General features: G+C 59.2%; 3 protein-coding genes across 8 annotated transcripts; 1 reads left to right on the top strand and 2 right to left on the bottom strand.

Annotated features, from left to right (window-relative positions):
- Positions 1-542: 542 nt before the first annotated feature.
- Positions 543-8,982, bottom strand: SPSB3 (splA/ryanodine receptor domain and SOCS box containing 3). Of its 2 annotated transcripts, none has more exons than XM_066198088.1 (7): positions 8,917-8,982; positions 6,747-6,880; positions 5,051-5,231; positions 4,240-4,427; positions 2,361-2,463; positions 1,839-1,964; positions 543-1,601 (listed from the first exon to the last, which is right to left on the bottom strand). In XM_066198088.1, exons 2-7 carry the CDS (start codon positions 6,858-6,860, stop codon positions 1,255-1,257), a joined length of 1,059 nt encoding a protein of 352 aa, XP_066054185.1. In that variant the 5' UTR covers positions 6,861-6,880; positions 8,917-8,982; the 3' UTR covers positions 543-1,254. The 2 variants fall into 2 exon arrangements, with proteins under 2 accessions (XP_066054185.1, XP_066054186.1); XM_066198089.1 differs by having other exon boundaries at positions 5,051-5,228.
- A 310-nt stretch (positions 8,983-9,292) lies between these two features.
- Positions 9,293-13,877, top strand: NUBP2 (NUBP iron-sulfur cluster assembly factor 2, cytosolic). 5 transcript variants are annotated; one of them, XM_066198093.1, is made up of 7 exons: positions 9,293-9,375; positions 10,651-10,769; positions 11,358-11,556; positions 11,804-11,958; positions 12,129-12,239; positions 12,552-12,621; positions 13,196-13,877. In XM_066198093.1, the coding sequence occupies exons 1-7, from the start codon at positions 9,342-9,344 to the stop codon at positions 13,336-13,338; spliced, it is 831 nt and encodes a 276-aa protein (XP_066054190.1). In that variant the 5' UTR covers positions 9,293-9,341; the 3' UTR covers positions 13,339-13,877. The 5 variants fall into 5 exon arrangements, with proteins under 5 accessions (XP_066054190.1, XP_066054188.1, XP_066054191.1 ...); XM_066198091.1 differs by having other exon boundaries at positions 12,129-12,296; XM_066198094.1 differs by lacking the exon at positions 9,293-9,375 and adding an exon at positions 9,384-9,835 and having other exon boundaries at positions 12,129-12,296.
- An 865-nt stretch (positions 13,878-14,742) lies between these two features.
- IGFALS (insulin like growth factor binding protein acid labile subunit) lies at positions 14,743-17,684 on the bottom strand. The gene is made up of 2 exons (XM_066198490.1): positions 17,669-17,684; positions 14,743-17,073 (listed from the first exon to the last, which is right to left on the bottom strand). The coding sequence occupies exons 1-2, from the start codon at positions 17,682-17,684 to the stop codon at positions 15,266-15,268; spliced, it is 1,824 nt and encodes a 607-aa protein (XP_066054587.1). The 3' UTR covers positions 14,743-15,265.
- Positions 17,685-24,113: the final 6,429 nt, after the last annotated feature.

Here is a 24,113-nt window from a genome sequence, read left to right as displayed (position 1 = left end):
ACAGCGCCAGCTCAGCCCTGACTTCTCAACTGTCCACCAGAGGAGAGTTCAAAGGCTGGGGAAAAGCCCCATGAGCTGACAACAGGCCCTATAGGGACTGGCCTGGATTGGCACTGGTCCTATGGGAGCACAGAGCCCATTCCCTGGCAGTGGCATGAGGCCACTTGTCCAGATCCTAATCCAGCATTTCCCCTCAGCAGGGCCACAAAGTCTTGGAGGGGCTGCTCTGACTGCCAGGCTCTGGGGTGGGGGTTTGGGGTGTTTGTCCCAGCATGACCTGCCAGAGGACAGGCACTATAAACCCTGCAGCCTCCCTTCCAGTGCACAGCCACAGGCATCAGCCTGGCTCCACTGAACATCACTCCAGCCATACTTCTGCTTCAGCGGGAAGCACAGGAGCCTTGGGGATCTCTGCTGCCTTCACCTCCTCCAGCTCTGACACACAACTGCTGCAGCCAAAACCTCCCCTCCATGCTGCTGCCCAGGCTACTTTTGACAAGCACCTGCAGCTCCTGCCTTCAAGGGCCCCAAGAGGAACAACAGACAGCTTCTATATTTATTATTACAGTTTAACACAGTCTTGGACAGAGGAGAAGCAGCAGGAACCAACATGCAAAGCAATTAAAAGTCCGCAGGGGCTCGAGGAAGACCACCCACAGCTCAGCTCCTCTAGCTGCTCCCAGCAGTGTCTCTGGGGGCTCTTTCCCTCCAGCTGCTGCTCCGTCGTGCCCCAGAGTGGGACGAGGTCATGGCAGACACCAAACCTACACACAGAGAGAGGAGAGGAGAGGACTGGCCTGGGATTGTCTCCATGAGTCAGGTCCGTTATCTGACTGGAATCCAGTACACTCCAGCCAGGGGGCCGCCTTAATCACCACAGAACATCCTGAGCTGGAAGGGAGCCAGGAAGATTATCGAGTCCAACTCCTGTCATCAAGTCCAATTTCTTAAATGTTGTCTGTGCCAACAGGGAGAAGAGAGATCCTTCAGGAAGAGGTGCTGGCTTCCATAGCAAGTCAGAAGATGAAGCTCAGATAATTCACCACAAATTTCTTGTGTCAGAACTGGCACCTCTTGGAGCCAGCAACTCTCCTTAATGCCTGTGATGGATGTTGAGGCCAAAGATTTCCACAGCACTGGAGAAATCTTTGCCAACACGTAAAGATGGATGTCTCCAGAAGGAAGAGGTGCATCAGGCTTGACTGGCCCTTGCAGACAACGCAACAAACCCCACCCAGCTGGCGTGCAGAGCCATTATGTCCTCCTGCACCTCTTCCTTTGGCAGGCCTCCGCATCCGAGCCGCACGAGCTGTCTGAGTCGCTCCCCGAGGACGAGGAGGAGGAAGGCTTTGACGTGCTATAGTTCATGCTCAAGACCCAGCCCAGTTTGTTGTGCAGCACCTGCTTGAGTCCGGGGGGCAGGGGCAGCACCTCCAGCGTGTCCACATAGTCGGGCAGGAGCTGGCGCAGGCGGAAGCAGCACAGGTACTGCAGGGACGTGCAGCTGGTGCAGGACCGGATCACCTTCATGCTGCTCTTGGCCGCCGTCGAGCACACCATGGGGTAAAACTTCTTGTTCTGCAGCTTTGTGGCTGCCACCCCTGCCAGGGCACAGCACCAGGGAGGGCATGTTAGTTTAGACACGGGGATCTCCCCCCTACCACCGACCCCAACACGTTAACTGCAAAGCTGTTGGGAAAAGCTTTCCATAAATCCCAATCTATTAAACAACAAATGTGACCTTCCTCCCACGCATTTCACACCTTGATCTTCTGCTTTTCCAGTGTTTTCTGCTGCAGCCAGACTCGAGTTCCTCCCACCCCATCCCTGGCTCTCACCTATGCACTTGCGGTTCTTGAAGAATGTGAGTGTCCCGTGCCACGTGTCCAAATGCACCCCAATAATGGAGCCTTGGCCAAACCTCGAGGAGAAATTTGTTTTGTCCCCTTTGTGATGCAGCAGTCCTGAAAACACACCCAAAAATGGCATTCTGTGGAAAACCTGCACTCCAGGAATTGATGACTCCCATGGTGCTCGTACAGCCTCACTCAGTGCCAAAAACTGGCCCCTGCCCTCCCATCCCAGAGTGGCTGGTGGAAAGGGGAAAGTTGAGGTTTTAGTCAACTCCAGAGCACAGGGAGCAGCACTGAAACCCCAAGTGGTGATGTGACAGTAGTACCCTGGTGCCCTGGCAGGGTCCCACACCAGGTCTAAGGGCTTTGCAAAAAATGGGCCAGGAGAGATGCTGTAAGGGCTGCAAGCTGCCAGCAGCTGCTCTGGTGTCCTTAATGAAGGGATTCACAGGTCTGGTGGCATCTCTTGTGCTACTGCTCCTCACCCAGCCACCCTATCCCTGTTACCTGTGTAAGAAAGTCCCCAGCTGTCCTCGTCCTTGCCCAACAGGCTGCAGAAGGTGTGGCGGTACTTGTCCAGGTTCACATCCGACGTCCCAATCCCCACCATCTGAGAGGCAAAGCAGGGAGTAAGAACACAAGCTCAGGGTCTTTTCAAGCAACAGAACACAACCAAGATTCCACCTCCTGTTCTTCCCTCCTCTTCCTGGCTCAGCCCAAAACACCCAGAGGGACTGGTGAAACCAAGTCAGAGGGTGAAGCTGAAGGCTCCCAGCTCCAATTTCCTTTGATAAGTGAGGAGGCCCAGCTAAACTGCTGGAGAACTGTCCTGTTCACAGAGTCACAGAATGGTTTCAGTTGGAAGTAATTGTAAAGCTCATCTCACAGCCCTGCCCCTGCTGTGGGCAGGGACACCTCCCACTAGCCCAGGCTGCTCCAAGTCCCATCCCAACCTGGCCTTGGACACTTCCAGGGATCCAGGGGCAACCACAGCTTCTCTGGGCACCCTGTGCCAGGGCCTCCTCACCCTCCAAGGGAACAGTTCCTTCCTAATATTCCATCTAACCCTGCCCTCTGGCAGTGGGAAGCCATTTCCCCTTCTCCAGACCCCTGTCCCTCATCCCTCTCCAGCTCTCCTGGAGCCCCTTTAGGCCCTGGAAGGGACTCTGATCTCTCCCTGGAGCCTTCTCTTCTCCAGGTGAGCACCCCCAGCTCTCCCAGCCTGGCTCCAGAGGGGCTCCAGCCCTTGGGGCATCTCTATGGCCTCCCCTGGACTCTCTCCAGCAGCTCCAGGTCCTGCTGCTGTTGGCCCTGGGGCTGGAGGCAGCTCTGCAGGTGGGGTCTCACCTGAGGGGGCAGAGGGGCAGAATCCCCCCCTCCTGCTGCCCACGCTGGGGGCTCAGCCCAGGGCATGGGGAGTTCTGGGTGCTAATGGCCAGGCCATGTCCAGTTCTCATCCTCCAGCACTGCCTGTCCTTCTCCAGGGCTGCTCTCGCTCCCATCTTGACCCAGCCTGGATTGGTGCTTGGGATTGCCCTGACCCAGGTGCAACACCAGCACTTGGGTCTTGTTCAACCTTTTTCCCCACGCACCACCTCTCCAGCCTGTGCATGTCTCTCTGGATGCCCCATCCCTCACCTCCCACACAGCTGCGTGTCAGCTCCAGTCTGGCCAAGGGTGGTCTGATCCCACTGTCCATGTCCCCAGCAGAGACATGAAACAATACTGGTCCCAATGCCAGCCCATGAGCAATGTCACTTGTCACTGGTCTCTGTTGACTCCCAACTCTTTGCTTGTGACCATCCAGACAATTCCATACCCACCAAGTGGTCCCTCTGTCAAACCCATGTCTCTGCAGGTTAGAGACAAGGATGCTGTGCAAGGAAATACAACAAATGCTTTGCACAAATCCAGGTAGTTGAGACCAGTTCCTCTTCCCTCCTCCACCAACACTGCAACCCCTTCACAGAAGGCCACTGAATCCCTTAGTGAAGCCATGATGGATGTCATCAATCACATCCACTTTTTCCATGTGCCGTTGCATAGTTTCCAAAAGGATCTGCTCCATGATTGCCAGGCCCAGAAGTGAGACTGGTCAGCCTGTACTTCCCCAGATCTTCCTCATTTCCCTTTCTAAAAATGGGGGTTGTGTTTCCTCTTTTCCAGTCACTGGGAACCTCACCATACTGCCACAGTTTCTCCAGTATGACGGATAGTGGCTAAGCCACTTCATCCACCAGCTCCCTCAGATCCCAGGGATGCATCTCATCAGGTCCCCATGACTTGTGCACTTCCAGACAGCCTCAAACCTCATCTGCTGTGGTGGAATCTCATCCTGCCAGCCCCTGTCCAAAATCCTGGGCATTTCTGTGTGCCCCACACGTACCATGTCAGTGCCATACACCGGGGAGGTCATCTTGATCTCCCAGAAGTGCTGCCCCTCCGCCAGCTCCTTGTTGCCGCGGATGGCGGCCGTGCCACAGCTGTACTCCATGTGGAAGTTCACCTTGCGGTTGTCACACGTCAGCAGCGTGGCCGTTGACTTGTTCAGGTCATCCCACACCCAGTCAAAATCTGTTGAGGAAGCACAGAGGGGACAAGGATGGGCAAAGGCCCTCAGGGACCGAGCCCCAAGCCAAAGCACAGGCAGATGTTTGTTTTGAAGGCCTGTTGCTGGGTTTGTTTATATTTCCCTTATTGTTTAAGAGGATAAATCTTAAGCTGTGCACATCAGAGACCTGCTTGAGGCCTGAACTACTCTGCAGTGTCCCCCCAGGGATGGATCAGTGCTCCAAAGCTCTCAGCATTCACCCGGCCCAACTCTGGCTGACACCGCGCAGACCCTCCCTTCTCCTCACGCTCCTCATGGGATCAAGGGGTGGCTCTGCCGTGTCCAGGCTCTCCCCCTCAGCCCAAGCCCATCCCATGCTCTAAGCCAGGCACCCTGCCAGCCCCTGCAGGGATCAGGAGGGCCCTAAGCACCGGCTCTGTTTCACTGGGGCCTAAGCCAGACCGGAAAGCAGGTCCCAGAGGTGAGTGCTGACGCTGTAACAGCATCAGCCCTGAGCCCGGAAACATGACAGCAGGCACGGGCTGGTAATCCTCCTACAGCCTCAGGATGTAAACGAAGGAATGCTGGGACAGGAACAGGACACTGCAGGGCTCCCCCCATCCCCAGCCCCAGGGGAACCCCTTACACTCGTCCTCCTCGCCACAGCGGCAGTCGCGGACGCGGTGCAGGGCGTGCAGGCTGGAACAGTAGGGAGCTTCACTCTGGTTCTCACAGTTGCAGTAGGACTCTCCAGTCACAGGGATGGCGCTCGGGATGGAGGGAGACAGGGAGGAAAACTCTGGCTCCGAATCAGAGTCGCTGTGCTGCTGGGGAGAACAGGGAACGCTCACTGCTGGGCACCCCTGGGTGCGGGAGCTGGGCTGGGACATACCCCAGGCTCATGTCAGGCCTGGCCTGTCACACAGGAAGGCTGTGCCCATGGAATTACCCTGCTTTGGGACATGAATAGTGCCTGTGAGCTGCAGGGACCCCTCAGCACTCTGTGGTGCAGTGACATTCTTTGTGCCTGCCAGGGACAGGGAGCTGTCACAGCAGGGTGACAGCCTAAGTCTGGAACACACACATATTGAAGGAAATTCTGTGTTAAAGCTTTGGCTTTCACCAGGCACATTCCAGCCATCAGCAGGGCTGAGCACTGCTCTGGAGAGGTTGTGAAGAGGCTGGGAGGCACAAGGAAGAAAAGGGAGAGAGGGCAGAACAAAGGGAGCCACCTGAGCAACATGGCTGCAGCTCCTCAGGACAGCACTGCAGACAGGCCCACGGGGAAGCCAGGGCAGGATTAAAGGGCTTTTCTTTACTTTCATGAATACAAAAACCTGATTTACTGTTCCCCAGTGCCAAGAGACCAAAGCGATCCTAGACTGGACACTGAGAGTCACAGCCCAGCTTCACTCCTGTGTTATGGTGTTGCCTAAGGGACTCTCTTATCACTGGCTGCAGTTACTCTAGGTTTACGTGCTGCTCAGGTCTACCTGCTTGTTATTCACCCCCATGGTCAGGGGTATTTAGTGACAAAAATCCTTTAAACTCCTGTTCTTGCAGCTGTGTAAGACAGGGAATTGAAACTACTTGGGCTAACATACCTACTGCCCAGGCCTCCTTCTTTGGCCTGCAGACCCAAGAGCTTGGGTTCTGTCTTTCCTAACTTCTAACTTTCCCAGAAAGTTAGAAATCCTAGAAATCCTGTCCTTCCTGTGATTGCAGGGACAGAAAACGTTTCATTTTCTGGGAGCACAGTGCCTGGGTTTGGACACTGTGCTCTGGCAGAGCCTCCTGGCTTCAGTGTGGCTCTGATGCTCCTGGAGCAGCTCCTTGTGTCCCCACCACTGCACAGGGAACTCAACTCACACACTCAAGAATTAGGGAAATAGGGAAGGATGGCAGAGGCAAATCAGTCACTCCTTGCACTGTTTTGCTCTCCCTGCTGTGCTCCCATGTCCAGCACACCTGGACCAGGTTCTGAAGTGAGGTTCACATCATAGAGCAGGAAATGTGAGAAAATTTCAGTCTGGAGACACTGCCCTGCGATCTCCACCACCATCTCCAAGCCCCTCACAGCCCAGGAGGGAGCACAGCCAGCCAGATTAGAGAACCGATCTACTTCAAACACCTACCTAGAGCTCTACTTACAAAAAAAATAAAAATAAAAATACTGTATATACTTTATGCATGACCCACCCATTCTACGCTTAAAAATGCATTTAGCTGAGTATCAATACTGACCATTACTAAATCCTTTCTGCTTTTGGCCAGCTCAGACCTGGTGTCAGGGACAGGAGAAGGTCCCCTGTGGTGCCCAGCGCCTCCCGAGCCCGGCCTACCTGCCCGTCGGAGTCGTAGCCCCAGCCCCGCGGCCCTGGCCGGCCGTCAGCCTCGCGCCGCACCCCGCTCAGGACGAAGCGCCAGGCCCGGCTGCTCCGCGGGCGCCGCGCCATGCCGGCCCCGCACAGGTAGGCTGGGGAAAGAACACGGGGTTACACTGCTGCCACGGCCACTCCCTGCCTCACCAGACACCCCCGGGGGCACCGGCACGAGATCAGCCAAGGTTCCATCCACATCACGAGCCTCTGCAAACTTCAACCTCCTTCTCCAGCCATGGTCAACTTCTCCCTGAGCCAAGTGGTCAGCTGGCCCCTTAGAAATGCTCCCAGTATCCAGCAGTGGTGGCAGCAGCTGCCCCTCTGCAGGAACTGGATCCAGCAGCCACCTCTCACCTGGCCTGGGAAGCTTCAGGGCTGTCAGAATCACAGAGTCCTTTGGGTTGGAAGGACCTTCAAGCTCATCTCGTTCCGCCCCCTTCCACTAACCAGGCTGCTCCAAGACACAGCCTCCCTGGTGCCCAGCAACCCTCCAGCACCTGTCCTGGCTCTGACCCCCCTGCCACCCGTCTATCTCCAGGGAAGACTGTCCATCTGCAACTGATGGAAGACTTTGCTCTCAGTGCTTGGAAAGGAAGAGAAAACCGCTTTCCTGCTCACTGGGGGGAAACCAAGCTTGTAACAGACCTGTCCCAGCTTGCCTCAAGGACAAGAGCCAGAAGGGAAGCAGCAGCCTGTCTCCAGCCCAACAGAGAGGTTGTTCAGAGACACATTTCCTGAGCCTCCTTCCCTGTGCACAGCCTGACAGGCCACGCCAGCTCCCACACAGGACCACTGCACTGGATGTGACAGGGAAACCTCAGCTTCCAGTCTCACCTGCCTGAAATTAATCTTTGCAGGATTCAACTCCCCACCAAGAGGCACCCTCAGGGATGTAACCCTTGAACCCTCTCCCTCAGCTCAGCCCCAAGCCAGAGCCTGCCATAAAGCACCTGGCACTGTTCCTCCTGTGTCTCAGTCCCCAGTGGGACAGCAGCTCCTGGAAAAGCAGGCCAGGCCAAGCCACAGCCAGTTGTGCACCAGCCCATGGATGCTTTGAAGGGCTCTGGAAATCTTTCCTGCTGAAATCACAGGGCTCGCACAGCCATGCTGGGAAAGCACCTCAAAGCACAGCAGAAACCCCTTCTCCAGCTTTCTTGAGCACCTACAGCAGCCCAACAGAGCTGCTCTGCTCTCCCAGGCCCTCGCTAAGGCTGGGGCTTAGATCAGCACAGAGACCGCAGTACATGATCCAGCACTGATGGCAGAGTCAGTCATGGAATCATTGTGGCTGGAAGAGATCTCTCGGATCAACGAGTCCAACCATTCCCCCAGCACTGCCAAGGCCACAACTGACTGTGTCCCCAGGTGCCACATCCACATGTCTTTTAAAAGCCTCCAAGGATGGGCACTCCAGCGCTACCCTAGGCAGCTGTGCCAGTGCCTGACTACCCTTTCCATGAAGGAATATTCCCAATATCCAATGTAAACCTCCCCTGGCACAACTTGAGGCCGTTTCCCCTTGTCCTGTTCCCTGGGAGCAGAGCCCGGCCCCCCCGGCTGTCCCCTCCTGTCAGGGAGTTGTGCAGAGCCACAAGGTCCCCCCTGAGCCTCCTTTTCTCCAGGCTAAGCCCCTTTCCCAGCTCCCTCAGCTGCTCCTGGTGCCCCAGCCCCTTCCCTAGACAAGCTCCAGCCCACCAATTTCTTTCTTGACCAGAACTGCCCCCAGCAATGGAGATGCCTCAGCAGTGCCAGCAGAGGGGACGGCCACTGTCCCGCTCCTACTGTCACAGCAGCAGCGCTACAAAAAGGCGCTTACCCCTGAGGGCCCTGAGCCCGCCGAGGCCTTTCCGGGGGCCCCAGGCGATGCTGCGGCGTGACCCGCGCTGCCCCAGCGCTGCCCCGGCACCGAGGGGCCCGGCGGACCCGGCCCGGCCCCTTGGCCGCGGAGGGAACGGCTCCACCGAGGGCGGGCACAGGAGTCCCGGCTGTCCCGGCAACTGAGGCCCACCGGACAGGACCGGGCCGGGCCAGCCAGGCCACCGCGCTTAGGTCGCACAACCCCGGCCCGCCCTGAGCCAAACCCCAACCCACGGCCCCCACCTCCGGCCCGGCCCCCAAGCCCGCAGCCCACCTGCCAGCGCTGACCCGGCCCGGCCCCGCGGCGCTCTGACCTACTTTCCCCTCCCGGGACATAAACAATCCCCTCCCGGCACCGCCCTCAGGCACCCATTGGCTGCGGCCGCGCCGCGCCCCTGCGCCGTTGGTTGAGCGGGCTGTCACTCACAGCTGGAGGGGGCCGGAGGGGGCGGGGTCTGAGAGAGCCCGGCGTCATTGGCTGCTCTGTGTGCCAATCGCCAGAGAGTGGCGCCATTGGGAGGCCGCTCGCGAAGGGAAAGCACTAAACCCATTGGCTGATGCGAGGGGGGCACGAGAAGTGGATTGGGTGCGAAGCTCTGGGGGGCAGGTTCTCCGGTGGGAGTGCGGCCGGCGATTGGACATAGCACCTGTCAGTCCGAGGGGGCGGGGCCGCGGGCCGGCGGAAGACGGAAGCGGGCGATGCGGGGAGGCAACATGGAGGAGACGGCCGGGGGTGAGCGGTGGAGTGGCCGCGGCCCGGGGGATCCAGGGTCTCGGCCTGGCGAGGCCCTTCTCGCCTCTCCGGGGACGTCCCAAGTTTAATAACCGGGCCTAGCGGGGGGTTAGGACCCAGTCCCGCTGAGTTCCGAGGTTATCGGGCCGAGGCGGTGCCGCGGTGTTCGGCCCGACTCCCGGTGAGGGGAGCGCCGGCCCGGGCCGGGCTCCCACAGGCGGCCGGCACTGGGTATCGGGAGGTGGCGCTGAGCCTTGCCAGGGGCCCGGGCCTGGCTCTCGCGGCAGACAACGCCGAGTGCCCGGGCCCGGCGTGGGGCTGCCGCTGTCCCCGGGCGGTGTCCCGGGCTCTCCTCGCTGCGGGGCCCCGTCTCGCCCTCCCCGGGCCCCTTCTCCCCCCCTCCCCGTTGTGGAGCCCGTGGCCTTTACCGTCGGCGGAGGCGCGGATGAGCTCTGCCATGGTGCGTGCGGGCTCCATGCCGCCGGTGCCGCTCCGCTGCCGGGCCAGCCCCGGTGAGTCCGTGCCCGGTGGTGTCGGGGCGCCCGGAACGCGGCCCCGGCCGGGCGGCTGCTGTTTGCCGGCTGTGGCCCCGCTGCCCCCTGTGCTGCCCAGGGCCGGGGACACGGGTCCCGAGCGCTCCGTGCTCTGGGGAGCTGAGCCCAAAGCAGAGCCGGGAGCGCTGACACACAGCAGGGAATGGAGGGAGGGGACTGGCAGGAAGCGACTGGTGTGGCATGAAGGAAGGAAACGCCAAGGACTTGAGGTCACCATCAGCCTCCGGCCATGCCCGGGCTGAGCCTCATGAGCCCAGTGCGTGTTTATTGCTCTGCTGCCCAATGGCCACTTAGGTCATGGGAACAAGCTTTTGCTGCCCACGCTCAGTGTTTTATTGCCATTGTTCTCATTGTCCCTTTTCTGATGACGAAAAGCCTGTGGCACATCCACCTCCTCTGTCCCAGTGCCTTACACTGAGGCTTCTCCCGAGGGGCAGCTCTGATCTCTGCTCCCTGTGACAGGGACAGGACCAGGGAACGCCTGGAGCTGTGCCAGGGGAGGTTTAGGTTCTTCCCCCAGAGGGTTCAGGCACTGCCCAGGCTTCCTAGGGAATGGGCACAGCCCCGAGGCTGCCATATCTCCAGGGGTGTTTGGACAACGCTGCCAGGGATGCCCGGGGTGGGATTTTGGGGTGTCTTTGCAGGGCCAGGAGCTGGACTGGCTGATCCCTGTTGGTCACTCTGGCTCAGGGTATTCCATGATTCTGTGATATACTTGCAGAGAGAACCAACCTGGCCGGGGTGCAGCACATCCTGCTCGTGCTGTCCGGGAAGGGCGGCGTTGGGAAGAGCACCCTCTCCACCGAGCTGGCCCTGGCGCTGCGGAACGCTGGGAAGAGGGTGAGTGAGGGTTTGGGCTACTGAGCTCTGGCTTTTCCCTTCCAGCCTTCAGCTGGGCTGGATTTTGCCCACCCTTTCCAAGTGGGTGTCCTTAGTGGGCAGTATGTGGCTTGTCTGTGAAAATGCAACTTGTGATAGTGTGATCCAGTTCAGGTAACTGGATCAGGTACTGCAGTTATTTCTCTTTTCTCTGTTTTATTAAATCACCCAGTATTTGTTGTTGAAATGGGCACTGGGACATGACTTTGTTGCTTTGTGAAGTGGGTGAGCTCAAGGATTCCTAAAATGGGGATAAAAAGGAAATGTGTGGGCAGGAGACAGACTGAATTCCCTGAGGATCTTTTTAAAGGCTCTGTGCAGCCAGTGCCACTTGAGTTCTGGCATAAAGCACTTGGAAACACCCAGGAGATGCTCCTCGGGGAGAGGGAGGTCAGGAGGCATATGAAATTTAAAGGATTTGTGTTTCAAGCGTGGCTGCTGAGCTGCAGAGGCTGTTGTGGAAGTGCTGTGAGCAGCCCACGTTTGGGTGGTCGGGGCTTTCTGAGCCCACCCTGCTGGACCTGTCTGAAGAGCTGTGCCTGTCCCCAGGTGGGGATCCTGGACGTGGACCTGTGTGGCCCCAGCATCCCCCGCATGCTGAGGGTGCAGGACAGCGCCGTGCACCAGTGTGACAGCGGCTGGGTCCCCGTCTTCGTGGGCCAGGACAAGGCCATCGCCCTCATGTCCATCGGCTTTCTGCTGGAGAGGCCAGACGATGCTGTGGTGTGGAGGGGACCCAAGAAAAACGGTAATGCCGGGGTTTGCTGCTGCTGAAACCTCCTGTGAACCCTCTTGGAGAGGTTACTCCCTGGGGCAGCGAAGCTCCTGTTCCACAAGGATGGGTCGAAATCACTCAGATGGGGAGAGTGCAGCACATGTTGTGCTGACAGACAGCCTTGTCCCCTCTCCCTGGGGCCTGTCCCCTGGCTCCCAAGCCACCTGCTGAGGCCCCTTGTGGTTTGGGTTTTTTTAATCTGGCTCTTTGATTTCCACAGCTTTGATCAAACAGTTTGTCACCGATGTGGCCTGGGGGGACCTGGACTTCCTCATCGTGGACACACCGCCGGGCACGTCCGACGAGCACATCTCCACCGTGGAGGCCTTGAGGCCCCACCAGCTGCTCGGAGCCATCCTGGTCACCACTCCTCAGGTAGGACACGGGATGGAATTCCTGGCAGGCAGCAGGTTTGGAAGGGGGAAGATGCACCCCAGGGTTTGCACAGGGCTGTCTGTGGATGCTTGCTCTGCTTATCTGCTCTGGAGCCACAGTCAGCATGGCCAGAGGGATCCCCAGTTCCTGCTGTTCCCCCTCAATTCCAGGCTGTGTCCGTGGGGGATGTGAGGCGGGAGCTGACGTTCTGTCGGAAGGCGGGATTGCAGATCCTCGGCATCGTGGAGAACATGAGCGGCTTCGTGTGTCCCCACTGCTCTGTGAGCTCTCCTGACCTCACTGTCCAGCCTGGGGGCTGTTGTGGGCTCTTCCTTGTGGTAGGGTGGTAGTGGGGTGCTGAGCCTTGGGTGGAGAATTGGGAAATGCCATGAGGGTGATGCCGTGAGCCCGGGAGAGGAGGCGCTGCCAGCTTTGGGCTCTGCTCTCCTGAGGAGCTCTGGGAGAGGGCGGGGGCACAGGGAATGCCTGGGGCTGGAGGGTGGAGGGCAAGCTGGCTGTGCTCAGGGCCTGGCAGCTCCTGCCCTGTCACACGGGGCTCTGGCCTTCCTGACTCACTGCTCTTCCTCCTTCAGGAATGCACAAACATCTTCTCCAAAGGGGGAGGTGAGGAGCTGGCCAAGCACGCCGGAGTGCCCTTCCTGGGTGAGTGGCCTCGAGCAGAGTTCTGCTCAGGGCTGATCTCGTGGTGCTCTGGGAGGGCTGAGCACAGAGAAGGAGCAGCACAGGGGCAGGTGGGCTGGGCTGTGAGCCCCGGGCACCTGGGCAGAGCTGAGGTTTGTGCTTCGCTTCTCTGCCTTCCAAAGTCCTCATAGCGGGCTCCTGGCCCTGCTGGGGCAGAGCTGGTGATGCCAGCAGCCTGCTCTGACTGCTGACATCCTGGTGACAGTGTCAACAGGCCTGGAGCTCCGTGAGAGCCATGTTGGAATGTCTGGAGCCTTCCTGAGAAATGGGAGCTGAGGGCTGAACCCTGTCCCTGGACAGGGCTGGGGTCAGGTGGGAGAGCCCCTCTCATGAAGCACCAGGGTGGGCTGGGGTCTTGGACCCAGAGGAAGTGGTTTCAGGTGAGAATTGTCTCCTGGAGAGCTCAGGGAGGGCAGTGGTGGCTCTTCCCTGCCACTTTCCCTGGAGTTGGCTGTGGCAGTGTGTTTTTTATCCTCGCTGCAGACCTTGGCCATACAGGGAGCGAGCTCTCACTCTCCCCTCCCCTGTCCCACAGGCTGCGTGCCCCTGGACCCCCAGCTCAGCCAGAGCTTGGAAGAAGGCAGAGACTTCATCCAAGAGTTTCCCAAGAGCTCTGCCTTCCCTGCCCTGACTCACATTGCCCAGCAGATCTTGGATACATCGCAGAGGAGCTCCTGAGGAGGGTGTGGAGCTGGACTGGTGCCAGACTGGCAGCCCCAGCAGCGGGAAGAGGATGCAGGAGCTGTTTAACTCAAACTGTCTCACTGGGGTGTGAGGGAGGGAGGGGGAGCACAGATCACTGCTGCTGCTGCCAGTCCCAGAGGGAAGTAGCTGCATCGCCTCAGACTCAGAGACTGGAGCTGCAGTGTCAAGTGCTGTTCTTCCCTCAGCGTTCCCACATGGCTCTGATCACCTGGATCGTGGCTCCATGTGCTGCTGCCCCTGCCTGATGCTCACAGGACTTGCTTCAGTGGCTGGGTCATGCTGTGTGCTCCCATGTGGAGCCAGGCCAGGCCCCTGTGCTCGGAATTCTCGGCTCGCTGGTCCCTGATGGGCTGGTGAGGGCACAATGTGGGCTGGGCTGTGGAAATGCCTTCAGGAGGTGTCTGGGAGCTGCATCCCATCGTGCTGGAAGCCAGGCCTTGGGCCTGCCGGCCTTGTGTGACTCAGGAATGTTTTTCAAGGTTCCAGGCAGTAAACACTTTTTTAAAATGCAAGTCTGCGACTTCTGTTTCTCCATGGCTTCAGGCCCCGCTGTGTCTCTGTCTCGGCCCTGCACGTGCATCAAGGTGCTTCCTGCTTTTCCCTGGTTTCCTTGCTGGAATTCAGCTAAATCTCTCCTATAACAGTGTCAGGATCCAGCCTGTCCCTTGCCTTGCTGTGAGCCAGCCCTGGCAGCCCTTCATGGGATGCTTTGTCCCAGCTGTTCTCTTGGGGCTCCTCTGTCCCCAGGTGGTTCCTGCTTCATTCACTTCCCAGTGTCCTGTTCCCTGCACCTCTTCCCGTGGACTGCTGCTCCTCTGGGACTTGGCCTCCTCTTGCAGGCTTGAGTTGAGCTGGGGAAGCAGTGATGGTGATGGTCTTGCATCTCATCTCCCTCCCTCCTGGACTCTGAGCCCCTCCTGCCTGCCTCCCTCTCCACCTTTGGGACTCGCCCTCACAGTCAGGTTTTGGGAAGACAGGGAAATCCTGGATTTCCACTTAGGAGACTGGATTACAGCAGGCAGGCACTGCCTGGAGGAGAGCAGGAGCAGCATCCAGCCCTGCTCCCGCTGCACAAGGACCCACACCTGAGCAGGTTTCCCCTCATGCAGTTTTCCAGGAAAATTTTGTCTGACCTTTGGACACTTATCTGGGATTTGGAGAGCTGGGCAGTAGTGCTGGAATCTCTCAGGGCTGTTGGCTTCTGTGGGATAGCTGGGCATTTCTTGCTCCCTCCCTGGGAATGTGCCACCCACCCAGGGCTTGCAGGAAATGCTGGGAGCCCCCAGGGAGCCTGAATCCCTCACCCTGAGGGGCTCTGGGGAGTAATCCAGCCATGGGCAGCATGAGCTTTAGAAAAAACATAACTTACAAGGTGGGTTGCAATAGCTCCAAAGGTTTATTTGTCTGCTGCCATTTATCAGGTGAGCAACGAGTGGCTTTCTGTGCCCTGCCTACACCTGCTGCTGCAAGGAATCATTACAGCAAGTCCTCTGCCCCCTTCCCTAACCTCGGGGAGCTTTTAGGATTTCTCCACTGCTCCATGGCAGGAAAACACTTCGTTCTTTCTCATAAAAGTCCTGGCCTGGGCAGGGCTGCCCCTTGCTGTGGCTGCAGGGCTGGGGGGTGCAGCATTCCCCCATCCAGAGATGCTCCTGCTGGGAGCAACCGTGCTCTGCCCTGGAGGCTGCTATTTAAATACTGAAGGACTGAAATACTCAGTTTGAGGCCCAGGGGGGGCCGGTGCCCATCCAGCATCTTCTGAGCAAGGCGGCTGCTGGAGGCGGTGGCAAATCTCTGCTCGTCTGGGGTGGCCGCAGAGCCCCGGCTGCTGCTGCCCCGGGGAGGGCGGGCCAGGGCCAGGGGGGTGGTGGGTGAGGGTCCTTGGGAGGGCCAGCCCGGCTCAGCAGTGAGCAAAGCTCTCCTGGGCAGTGTCACGGAGGTCCAGCCCCGCCAGGCCTGGGGGCTGCAGGCAGGTGACGTTGTTGTAGGTGTAGATGGGGACATGGGCGTCGTCCCCCTCGGCCACCGACTGCACGAAGCGCGGCACCACGGCGGGGTGCTGCAGGGAGAAGTCCCGCAGGCCCTTCAGGGAACAGTTGCAGTGCCAGTTGTTGCCCCCCAGCCACAGCTGCTCCAGGGCGAAGGGGGGGCACAGGAATGCCACCGAGAAGGTCTCCAGGGAGTTGTTCCTCAGGCTGAGGTACCGCAGGTTGGCCAGGGGGAAGATGACGCTGTTGTCCAGTGTCTCCAGCTGGTTGTGGGAGAGGTCGAGCCAGAAGAGTCTCTGGAGCGGGCTGAAGGTGTCCTGGGAGATCTCCAGGAGCTGGTTGGAGGAGAGGAAGAGGTACTCCAGGTTGCTCAGCCCCACGAAGAGCCGGGGCGAGAGGTGGCTCAGCCTGTTGTGCTTCAGGTCGAGCTCTAGGAGCTCGTGCAGTTCGCTGAAGCTCTGGTCCTCGATGACAGAGATGCTGTTGTGCTGCAGGAAAAGCCGCCGCAGGCTGGAGAGCCCGGAGAAGGTGTTGGCCCGGATCCTGCCCACACAGCTGTGCTCCAGGTGGAGGCTGTGCAGTTTGGTGACCCCTTTGAAGACAAAGTCGGGCAGGACCTTGATGCAGTTGGCAGACAAGTGCATCACGGCCACGTCGTGCAGCCCCAGGAAGGCCCCTGCCCTGATGTCCTGCAGCTGGTTGTTGTTGAGGCTGAGCACCTCCAGCTGCCCCAGCCCCTCGAAGGTCCTTTCCGCCAAGCTCCGGATCCGATTGTGCCCCAGCTGCAGCTCCTCCAGGAACTGGAGGTCCTTGAAGGTCCTGGGCCTCAGGCCGGTGATGGAGTTGGTGGACAAGCGCAGGACGTGCAGGCTCAGGAGGCCCAGGAAGGTGTCCTCGTAGAGCGAGACCAGGCGGTTGTGGGACAGGTCCAGCCACCGCAGGGACTTCATGCCCACGAAGGCGCGGGGTGCGATGGCGTTGATCTGGTTGTGGTTCAGGTACAGCTTCTGCAGCTTCTGCAGCTTCACAAAGACATTGATCTTGATGCCTTTGAGCGCGTTCCCGCTCAGGTCCAGCTCCTTCAGCTCGGTGAGGCTGCAGAAGAGCTGGTGCTGGAGGTAGGGCAGCTTGTTCCCAGCCAGGATCAGCTCCCTCAGGTTGGGCAGGTCGTGGAACACCTTGTCGGGCAGCACCACCAGCGAGTTCCAGCCCAGGTTCAGGTACCAGAGGTTGGAGAGCCCGGCAAACAGCCCTTCCTCCACCTTGCTGAAGTGGTTGTTGTTGAGGCTGAGGGACACGAGGTTCTGGGTGTGCAGGAAGGTGTGCGGCGCCAGGTGCTTGAGGTGGTTGCGCTCCAGGTGCAGGTGGTAGAGGCTGCGCAGCCCGTGGAAGGCGTGCTGCTCCACGGAGCCCAGCTGGCTGCTCTGCAGGTCCAGGAAGTCCAGGGCTGACAAATTTCTGAAGGCGGCGGCCGGCAGCTGCGTGAAGTTGTTGCCGTCCAGCCACAGGGCTTTGGCGTTGGGGGGCACATCCTCGGGCAGGCGGGTCAGGTTGCGGCCGCTGCAGAAGACGTTCAGCTCCTCGCTGTAATCGTCCAGGCTGCAGGCGCAGGGGCCGGGGCAGCGCGGGCCGTCCCCGTCTGCCGGTTCCTTCGGGAGCTCCCCGGGGGGCTGGGAGGCGGCAGCCAGCAGCAGGGCCAGGGGGAGCAGGATGGGGATACCTGCTGGGGCGTGGAGGAAAGGGGACACTGTCAGCGCAGGGCTGTGGCTGCTCTAGGAGACACCCTGGGGACACCCTTGGGACCACTGGGCCGGGTGGGGCTCGGTGGGGGGTGGAGGGATCACTCCCAGCCCGATGCACACACGGGGCAGCTGCGGGAGTTTTCAGAGGCTGGATCCCTTGGGAAGCGGTCCAAGATCCTCCCCCCCGACTCCTGCCACAGCTCTGACCCCTCGGGTGCGGGGACCCCCCCAATTCATCTCTATATTGCAGCGGCAGCTTCTCCCTTTCCTGGGGAAAGGCCCCCAGACCCTCTCCCCCTTCCTCCCCAGCTGCCCCCTTTGAGGGCTCTCGGCACTGAAGGGTCTCATTACCACGGTCCCCGCCCATCCCTGCACTCCCCATGCAGGTTTGGGCTCTGCCCTGCGGTACCTGCAGCCCCCCCGCCCCAGGAAGGCCGGGGGCCCCCCAAACGCGTTATTAGCAGAGGAGGAGGAGGAGAGTAAAGGGTGACTGGAGCCCGGGCAGAGTCTGAGCGTGTCCCCCCCAGTCCCTGCCTGTCCCCCCAGCCTGGCCGAGGGCAGTTCCAGCCTCACCTTTGCCTGCGCTCATGGCGGCGGGCAGGGCAGGGCTCCTGCTCCCGCTCCCGCTCCGCTCTCCGGCCCCTCCGACTGCGCAGGGATGGATGGAGCAACCACCTTGACGCCTGTCCAGCCGCCCGCCCGGCCGGGCTTAACCCCACTGCTGCTGGCCCGGCCGCGGCTGAGCCCCGGGGCGGTGACAGCGGCCCCGGGACGGGCTCCTCGCTGCTCCCCCCCGCTCTGGGACTGCCTTTAGGGCAACTCGGGACAAGGGCATGGAACGGGATGTCCTGGAACCTGATGGGGATCCTGCCAGAGATGGGGTTTGTGCGGGCTTTGAGCCTGGAGGGAGGAATGGGGTAACCTCACAGGGTGGCCCAGCACCGTGCCCGGAGCTCCTGGAGGGTGTGAGCAGCAGCACTCACCCTTCCCCGCGCTGCTCTGCCCTAGGATAAGCCCTGGGATAAGCCTTGGGATAAGCCCTGGCAGTGGGTCCTCACTTTCCATCAGAACACAAAAACCACACGCTGGGGCTTGGAGCATCCATAGGACACGGGGATTGAAAGTTTGGGGATCAGGCTTAGTGTGAGATGGGTTGAAACATCTGAGGGTTGATGGTGGTGCAAGGGGGAAATGAGTCGGGAAACGGGGGGAAAAACTTCCCTGTGTGGCACCAAAAACCTCGGGGGCAGAACCCTCAGCCCCTCCTGGGCATTTTCCCGTTTTCCCTCCTGTCTTTCCTTGTGGGTGGGGATGGTGCTGGGAGCTCTACCCCCTGCTCTGCCCAGCGCTTCTGTGCCACACGGGAAACAGAGCAAAGCCAGAGTGCTCCTGGCGAGGTGCTGGCTGTGGGACCCTGCTGCTCTGCCAGCCCCCCATCCAGTGGGATGAGGGTGGGTGATGCTCCAGGGCTGGAAGATCACACTCTGCCCCTGGCAGCTCACCAAAACCACCCCAGGGAGGCCGCTGACCTCATCCCAGGTTATTTCCCTACCAGGCTCCAGCACAGGTTCTGTGGAATCTTTTACCAGTTTCCAGGAAAGAAAACGAAAGAAAAAGCCCCAGCAAGAGGAGCCCTGTGGGCAGCAGCTGCCAGGTAGAAAAGCCATGGCTAAACCTTCCCCTGTCCTGGTGGCCCCGCACCTCCCCGGAGATGCACCAGGCTGGCAGCACTGACACCCACCCCTCCAGGAACAGGCATCTCTGCCCTGGGGTTGCTCTCCCCAGTCCTAGTTCCGCTAGGCTACTTTGGGAGGTGCAGGGGGAGCAGGGATTCTCCCCCACCATTCCCACACCACGGGCACCCCACCACGCTCCCACCTTGCCCCTTCCCATGGGAAATTCCCTGGCATTTCCCCAGCTCACAGGCCACACCTCGGCTCTTCCCCGGGCATTGCCATGCTCATGGGAAGATGTGTTGGAGAGAGACATCCAGGCTCCAGCCTTGCCACCCAACTTTCCCACAGGCTCCGTTTTCTCTCTTCCCTTTTGGCCCCGAGTGGAATTCTCCTCCCCCTCTATTTTAATCCTGTCTTCTGGGAATTTATAGATCAGGAGGGAGAAATGAGGGATAGGGATACATACACCCACTAATAGGCACTGAGCACATATTGACACAAGGTGTAATCAATCTGGAAGCCAAAAAGAGCTGAACCAGCACAGGTCAGCCAGCCAAAACCCACAAAACCTCGTTGGGAAGTTTAAACAAGCCCTGCCTGCAGCTGGGAGCAGGTTTATCCCTGCCTCCAGCAGCCCTCCCCAGGGAAATATCAAATGAGATGCAATGGGAAAATAAGGAGGGTAAATCAGCGTGGTTGCGGTGCAGGGAGGAGCTGGACCCATCTCCACCTTCAGAGATCCTTGAGGCATCTCCTCCAGGCCTGTCTCCACCTCTACACCTCCCTGGCAGCCTCTCCTCCAGATGTGTCCCATCCCCTGTGGCAGGAGATGCTGGGACCCTGCAGGTGTTGGTCCCTGCACCCCAGGCCCCTCATGCGACCCACAGCTCCACAGCCACCGTGGGCACCTGGGTTTGGGTCCCCACCATGGGTGTCCTCTTCCCAGTGTGTCCCTGGCCAGTGTGGACCCCCCTGTCCGATCGCCCCACCACCTCAGCTCCAGAAGATAAACTCCCTGGCTGGGACCAAAGTCTGAGCCCCTCCCCTGGTTGCCATGGAGAAGGCTGTAATGGTATTAGGAAAAGCAGCAAAATCATTCAAAAGTAGTTTTTAAACCTATTTAAACTCTAAGGAATCATTTACCTTCCCCAGCAGCCCTCCTGTGCCTGCACGAGCTTCCCAGTCCCTTTGAGTGGGATATGCCACCAGCTGTCCCTGTTTGTCCCTGTTCTGTGCCTGGGCTGGCTGAACTGGGGAGGGGACAGTGCTGGGCCACCCCTGCTGTGGGACCCCAGGAGATCCCTGGTCCCTCCCCACCCCGCCAGGGTGAGCGACCAGGGACACCAGCAGGGACAGCACCCACCCACTGAGCCCTGAGGGGAGCCGGGAGGTGACACGTGTGGCATTGTCACAGCTGAGTTGGGGAGTATTTTTAGCAAATCTTGCCAAATATTGTCCCTGTCTGGAGGAGAGCATCTCACGTTGCCAGGGTAACCAGAGCTCCTGCTCCTCCTTCAGGACCAAAAACGTGCCCGAAAAAGAGGGGAGGGGTGACAACAGCACCATGGGGCCTGTGCCACTCTCCTGGGGACACCAGCAGGGACCAAGCCCCACGAGGGACACTTTGCCTGATGCTCACTGAGCACCACATCTCTGGTCACCCTGGTCCCTGCTACTGGAGATGGGCACTGGGGAGTGGTGGCAGCTGCTGGTAAAGGTCCCCATGGGGATCTCTGAGTGCCACCTGCTGCTCTGCCACAGCGCCTCGTGCTCCCACATGATGTTCTGTGTTCCGGCAGCTCCCAGGGATGCCAATTACTGCCCTGGTGGCGCGTCACCAGCACCAGCCTGGCCAGACTGGTTGGACTGGGAGGAGAGGACATCTCCAAGACATGACTCGGGGTGGCCAGCGCCATTGCTGGAGGCAAAGATGGGAAAATTCCCAAACACTGAGGTGTGGGGGGAAGAGGGGGCCCTGGGAGCGGGGATTTGGAGGGAATGGCGGGAGAGCAGTGGCTGGCAGAGTGAAACTGGACTGGGGGGGGTGAGCAGAGGGAAGGGAGGCAGCCACCATGCTGAACTTATCCTGATGACAGTGCCAGGGCGGGCAGGGAGAGGGGAATGGGATTTTCCATGTCCCATGCCAGCCCTCCTGACCTGGACATGGGCTTCCTGCTGGATGGAGGGAGCAGCCTGGTCCTGGGGACACCTGGCTGCAGGGACCACAGCTTTCCTCCTGCCCGTGATCACAGGGTCACAACCCCACCCCATCTGCCAGGGCCTCCCTGCCTGCCCCATCCCAGCTCTCCTCCCAACCCCATGGGGAAGCACCTGGAGATGCCAGGGGGTGACAGATGGGACATGGGGTGGCAGTAGGTGCAGGCAACCCACAAGCCCAACATGTCCTGGGCTGCATCACAAGAAGGGTGTTCAGCAGGGCAGGGAGATGATTCTCACCTTCAACCTCCCCGGAGCACATAAACTTCCACCCCTGGGGTCCCGGGACAGGGCAGACCTGGATGGGACAGAGCAGATCCAGAGGGGACCCTGGAGATGGGTGGGGGCTGGAAGAACCTTTCCTGTTCTTTCTGGGGAAGCTGAGAGAGGTTCTGCAGCTCCCTCTTCTTCTCCCTTCTCCAGGCTGGGAGAGCTGGGGCTGGCCAGCCTGGAGAAGACCTTGTGGCAGCCCGGGGGCTTGGAAAAGTGACGGAGAAAAGCTTTTCCTCAAGCCAGGAGAAAGTGTGGGGATTTAAAACTGGAAGAGGATGGATTTATGTTGGATATAAAGAGAAAATATGCTGGGCGGGATCGGTAGGAGCCAGAGGATTTCCCATGCCTGGGGCAGCAAGGCTCGGGCACCTCAGGCACCCCGGGGCAGGCAGGGTGCTCCACCGGCATCCCGGAGGAATTTGTCAGATCCGGGAGCGGCCGCAAATTCCCTTTGCTGGCGCTGGAAGCCAGATGGAGCCAGTCACTGCACTAAGGCCGTGCGGCTCTGCCGAGAGCTCGGGCAGGGCTGGGGCGGCTCCCCCGCCCCGCTCGGGGTCCCCTTGGGGGCACAGGGCCCTGTGTGACCCTGCCAGGGCTGGCGGAGAGGTGACAACGAACAGCGGGCTCACTGCGGTGGCTGCGCGTTCCGAAGCTTCCCCCCGAGCTCCCGTGGATTTGGGAGCAGTTCCATCTCTTAAAGCCGCATATATTTAAGGTGTACCTGACAGGGAGAGCGACAAACCCTCAGGACAGAGCTGGGATGTGGGTCGGGTGGGCTTGTGTGGTTTAGTCCGGAATGGTGGGGCAGATTCCGAGAGGCAGGGACACCCCAAAACTCCATTTCTCAGCCCGAATCTGCTCTTCGTCGTGTTGCCCGGGAGGACAAAATTGGCTTCGTATTCCCAGCCCATGGAAAAGTGGTCACTGTCATTGCTGGCATACCTGGCGCCGCACAGGTGCTTTTGCACAAATAACGCCGTGTTCGCATTTGTCAATTGTCCTCTGTGGGTGGGACGGGCTCGCTGCGGCTCAGGGAGCACCCGTGTGATGGGTGGGGCTGTTCCCCCCCAAATCAGGGTCTCGGGGCCCGGGCCAGCAGCCCGGGGCTGTGGGATGGAGGTGCCCATCGCTGGGGTGGCCGTGTGGAGCTGCTGCTCAGCTCCTCCGTGTGCCCGAGCCCCCTCCCAGGCTCCCGAGCCCCCGGCGCCGTGGGCAGGGTGTGAATTCGGCTCCGCGCTGGGTGCGAAGAGACTGTGAATTCTCATCAACACTTTCATTACCTTAATAAAATTACTTCAGGTCTGTTAAGTTCTTTTGCAGAAAAACAAGACGTAATTGCACGGTTTGCTGGCTTCTCCTTCCCCTGAACCCCCCCACCCCCCCGAAATGCTCAGCCCTGGCTCTGGCCTCTGGGCACCTTCACTGAGGGGCTCCGGGTCTCCTCCAGAGCCTGGAACAGGTGAGGAGCTCTGCTTGTCATGGAGCTTCTGTCACGGTGGCCCCTCTGCCTCTCATCTGCTCAGCTCTGACAGATCCTAAGGAGTTATTCAGAGCTCTGGGCTTTTTTGAACATTATATTGTCAAAGCTTTTTTTTTTCAGTGGGAGACAGATTCTTACCTAAACTCACCCACTCGACAGAAATAGCAGCAATAATAAGCCTGAAATGAGGAGATTAAGAGCTGGAATTCATTTTAGAATCATGGAAGAGTTTGAGTCGGAAAGGGCCTTTAAAGGTCTCCCAGTCCATCTGATTTTACCCCTGCTCAAGGTTTTCCAGGGTTATCCACTCTGCCCTGCATTCCCTGGTACCCTCACTCTGACCCTGGAGATCCCCAAAATACTTTTGGTTGTGGGATTTGTCCCATTCCAGCCTGGCAGGTCACAGTTTGGGGCCAGCAGCAGCACCCAGACCAGCACAACTCAGATTTAGCACTGTCTGGGTTAATCCAGGCTTCTTTCAGCACATGCTTTGCTTTAAAACATCTTTTTCCACACAGCAGTTCTGCTGTGAGGGGACGAATTGGGAAAGGTCTTTCCTGCCACCCACAGCTCTGAGATCCTCGGGCCTTTTGCTCATTGGCATGGGAGGTTCAAGGACTACAGAGATCAAGAGGAACTTGCCTGGAAGAACACCAGATCCTATGGGATGGGCTTGGAGCAGATGGTTGGTTTAGTGGGTTAATTATTGGGTTAATCAGACCTTGGAATCGTGGAATGGTTTGGGTGGGAAGGGACCTTAAAGCCTATCCAGTGCCACCCCCTGCCATGGGCAGGGACACCTGCTACCATCCCAGGCTGCTCCAAGCCCTGGCAAACCTGGCCTTGGACACTTTCAGGGATCCAGCTTCTCAGGGCACCCTGTGCCAGGGCCTGCCCACCCTCCCAGGGAACAATTCCTTCCCAATATCCCATCTAACCTTGCTCCTCACTCATTCTAAATTTCTCCTCTATTACTTTAAAATCTTCCCCCTTGTTCTATCACTGTCAGCCCACGTAAAAAGTCCCTCTCCCTCTCTTTTGTCAGCCCCTAAAGCACTGGAATATCCCTGCACTGGCGACGGAGGCCATCCCTGCAGCCAGGTTTGGGAATGGTCCACAACAAGGGCTGGTAGCCCCTCACTGGCAATATTGCTGCCCTGGGGATGTTCCTGAGCTGCTTTGTTGCAGTGTCTGCTGTGGGCTGAGCTGGGAATACAGAAAGCTCCCGGGAAGTGCCTTTGCTTTCCCTCTAGCAGCTCCCAGGGTGGCTGTAAGATTTGGAGCCACCTTAAAACCGAGGTGGAAGCCGCACCCTCTGGTAACCCAAGTTGGTAGCAACAGTGCTGGACCTCCCGGGAGAGGCTCCTTAGCG

This window comes from Chamaea fasciata, unplaced genomic scaffold, assembly GCF_029207755.1.
Source record: "Chamaea fasciata isolate MVZ Bird 193981 ecotype frontalis unplaced genomic scaffold, bChaFas1.0.hap1 SCAF_16, whole genome shotgun sequence".
NCBI lineage: Eukaryota > Metazoa > Chordata > Aves > Passeriformes > Sylviidae > Chamaea > Chamaea fasciata.
This window is presented reverse-complemented; position numbering and strand designations above follow the sequence as displayed.

Coding starts and splice junctions, on each gene's coding strand:
- SPSB3 (XM_066198088.1), bottom strand. CDS start 6,860: ATGGCGCGGCGCCCGCGGAGCAGCCGGGCCTGGCGCTTCGTCCTGAGC. Junction 4,428..5,050: donor CTGTGGCGAGGAGGACGAGT/GTAAGGGGTTCC, acceptor CTTCCTCAACAG/ATTTTGACTGGGTGTGGGAT. Junction 2,464..4,239: donor CGGTGTATGGCACTGACATG/GTACGTGTGGGG, acceptor TTTGCCTCTCAG/ATGGTGGGGATTGGGACGTC.
- NUBP2 (XM_066198090.1), top strand. CDS start 9,833: ATGGTGCGTGCGGGCTCCATGCCGCCGGTGCCGCTCCGCTGCCGGGCC. Junction 9,888..10,650: donor CCGCTGCCGGGCCAGCCCCG/GTGAGTCCGTGC, acceptor ATATACTTGCAG/AGAGAACCAACCTGGCCGGG. Junction 12,622..13,195: donor CGCCGGAGTGCCCTTCCTGG/GTGAGTGGCCTC, acceptor CCTGTCCCACAG/GCTGCGTGCCCCTGGACCCC.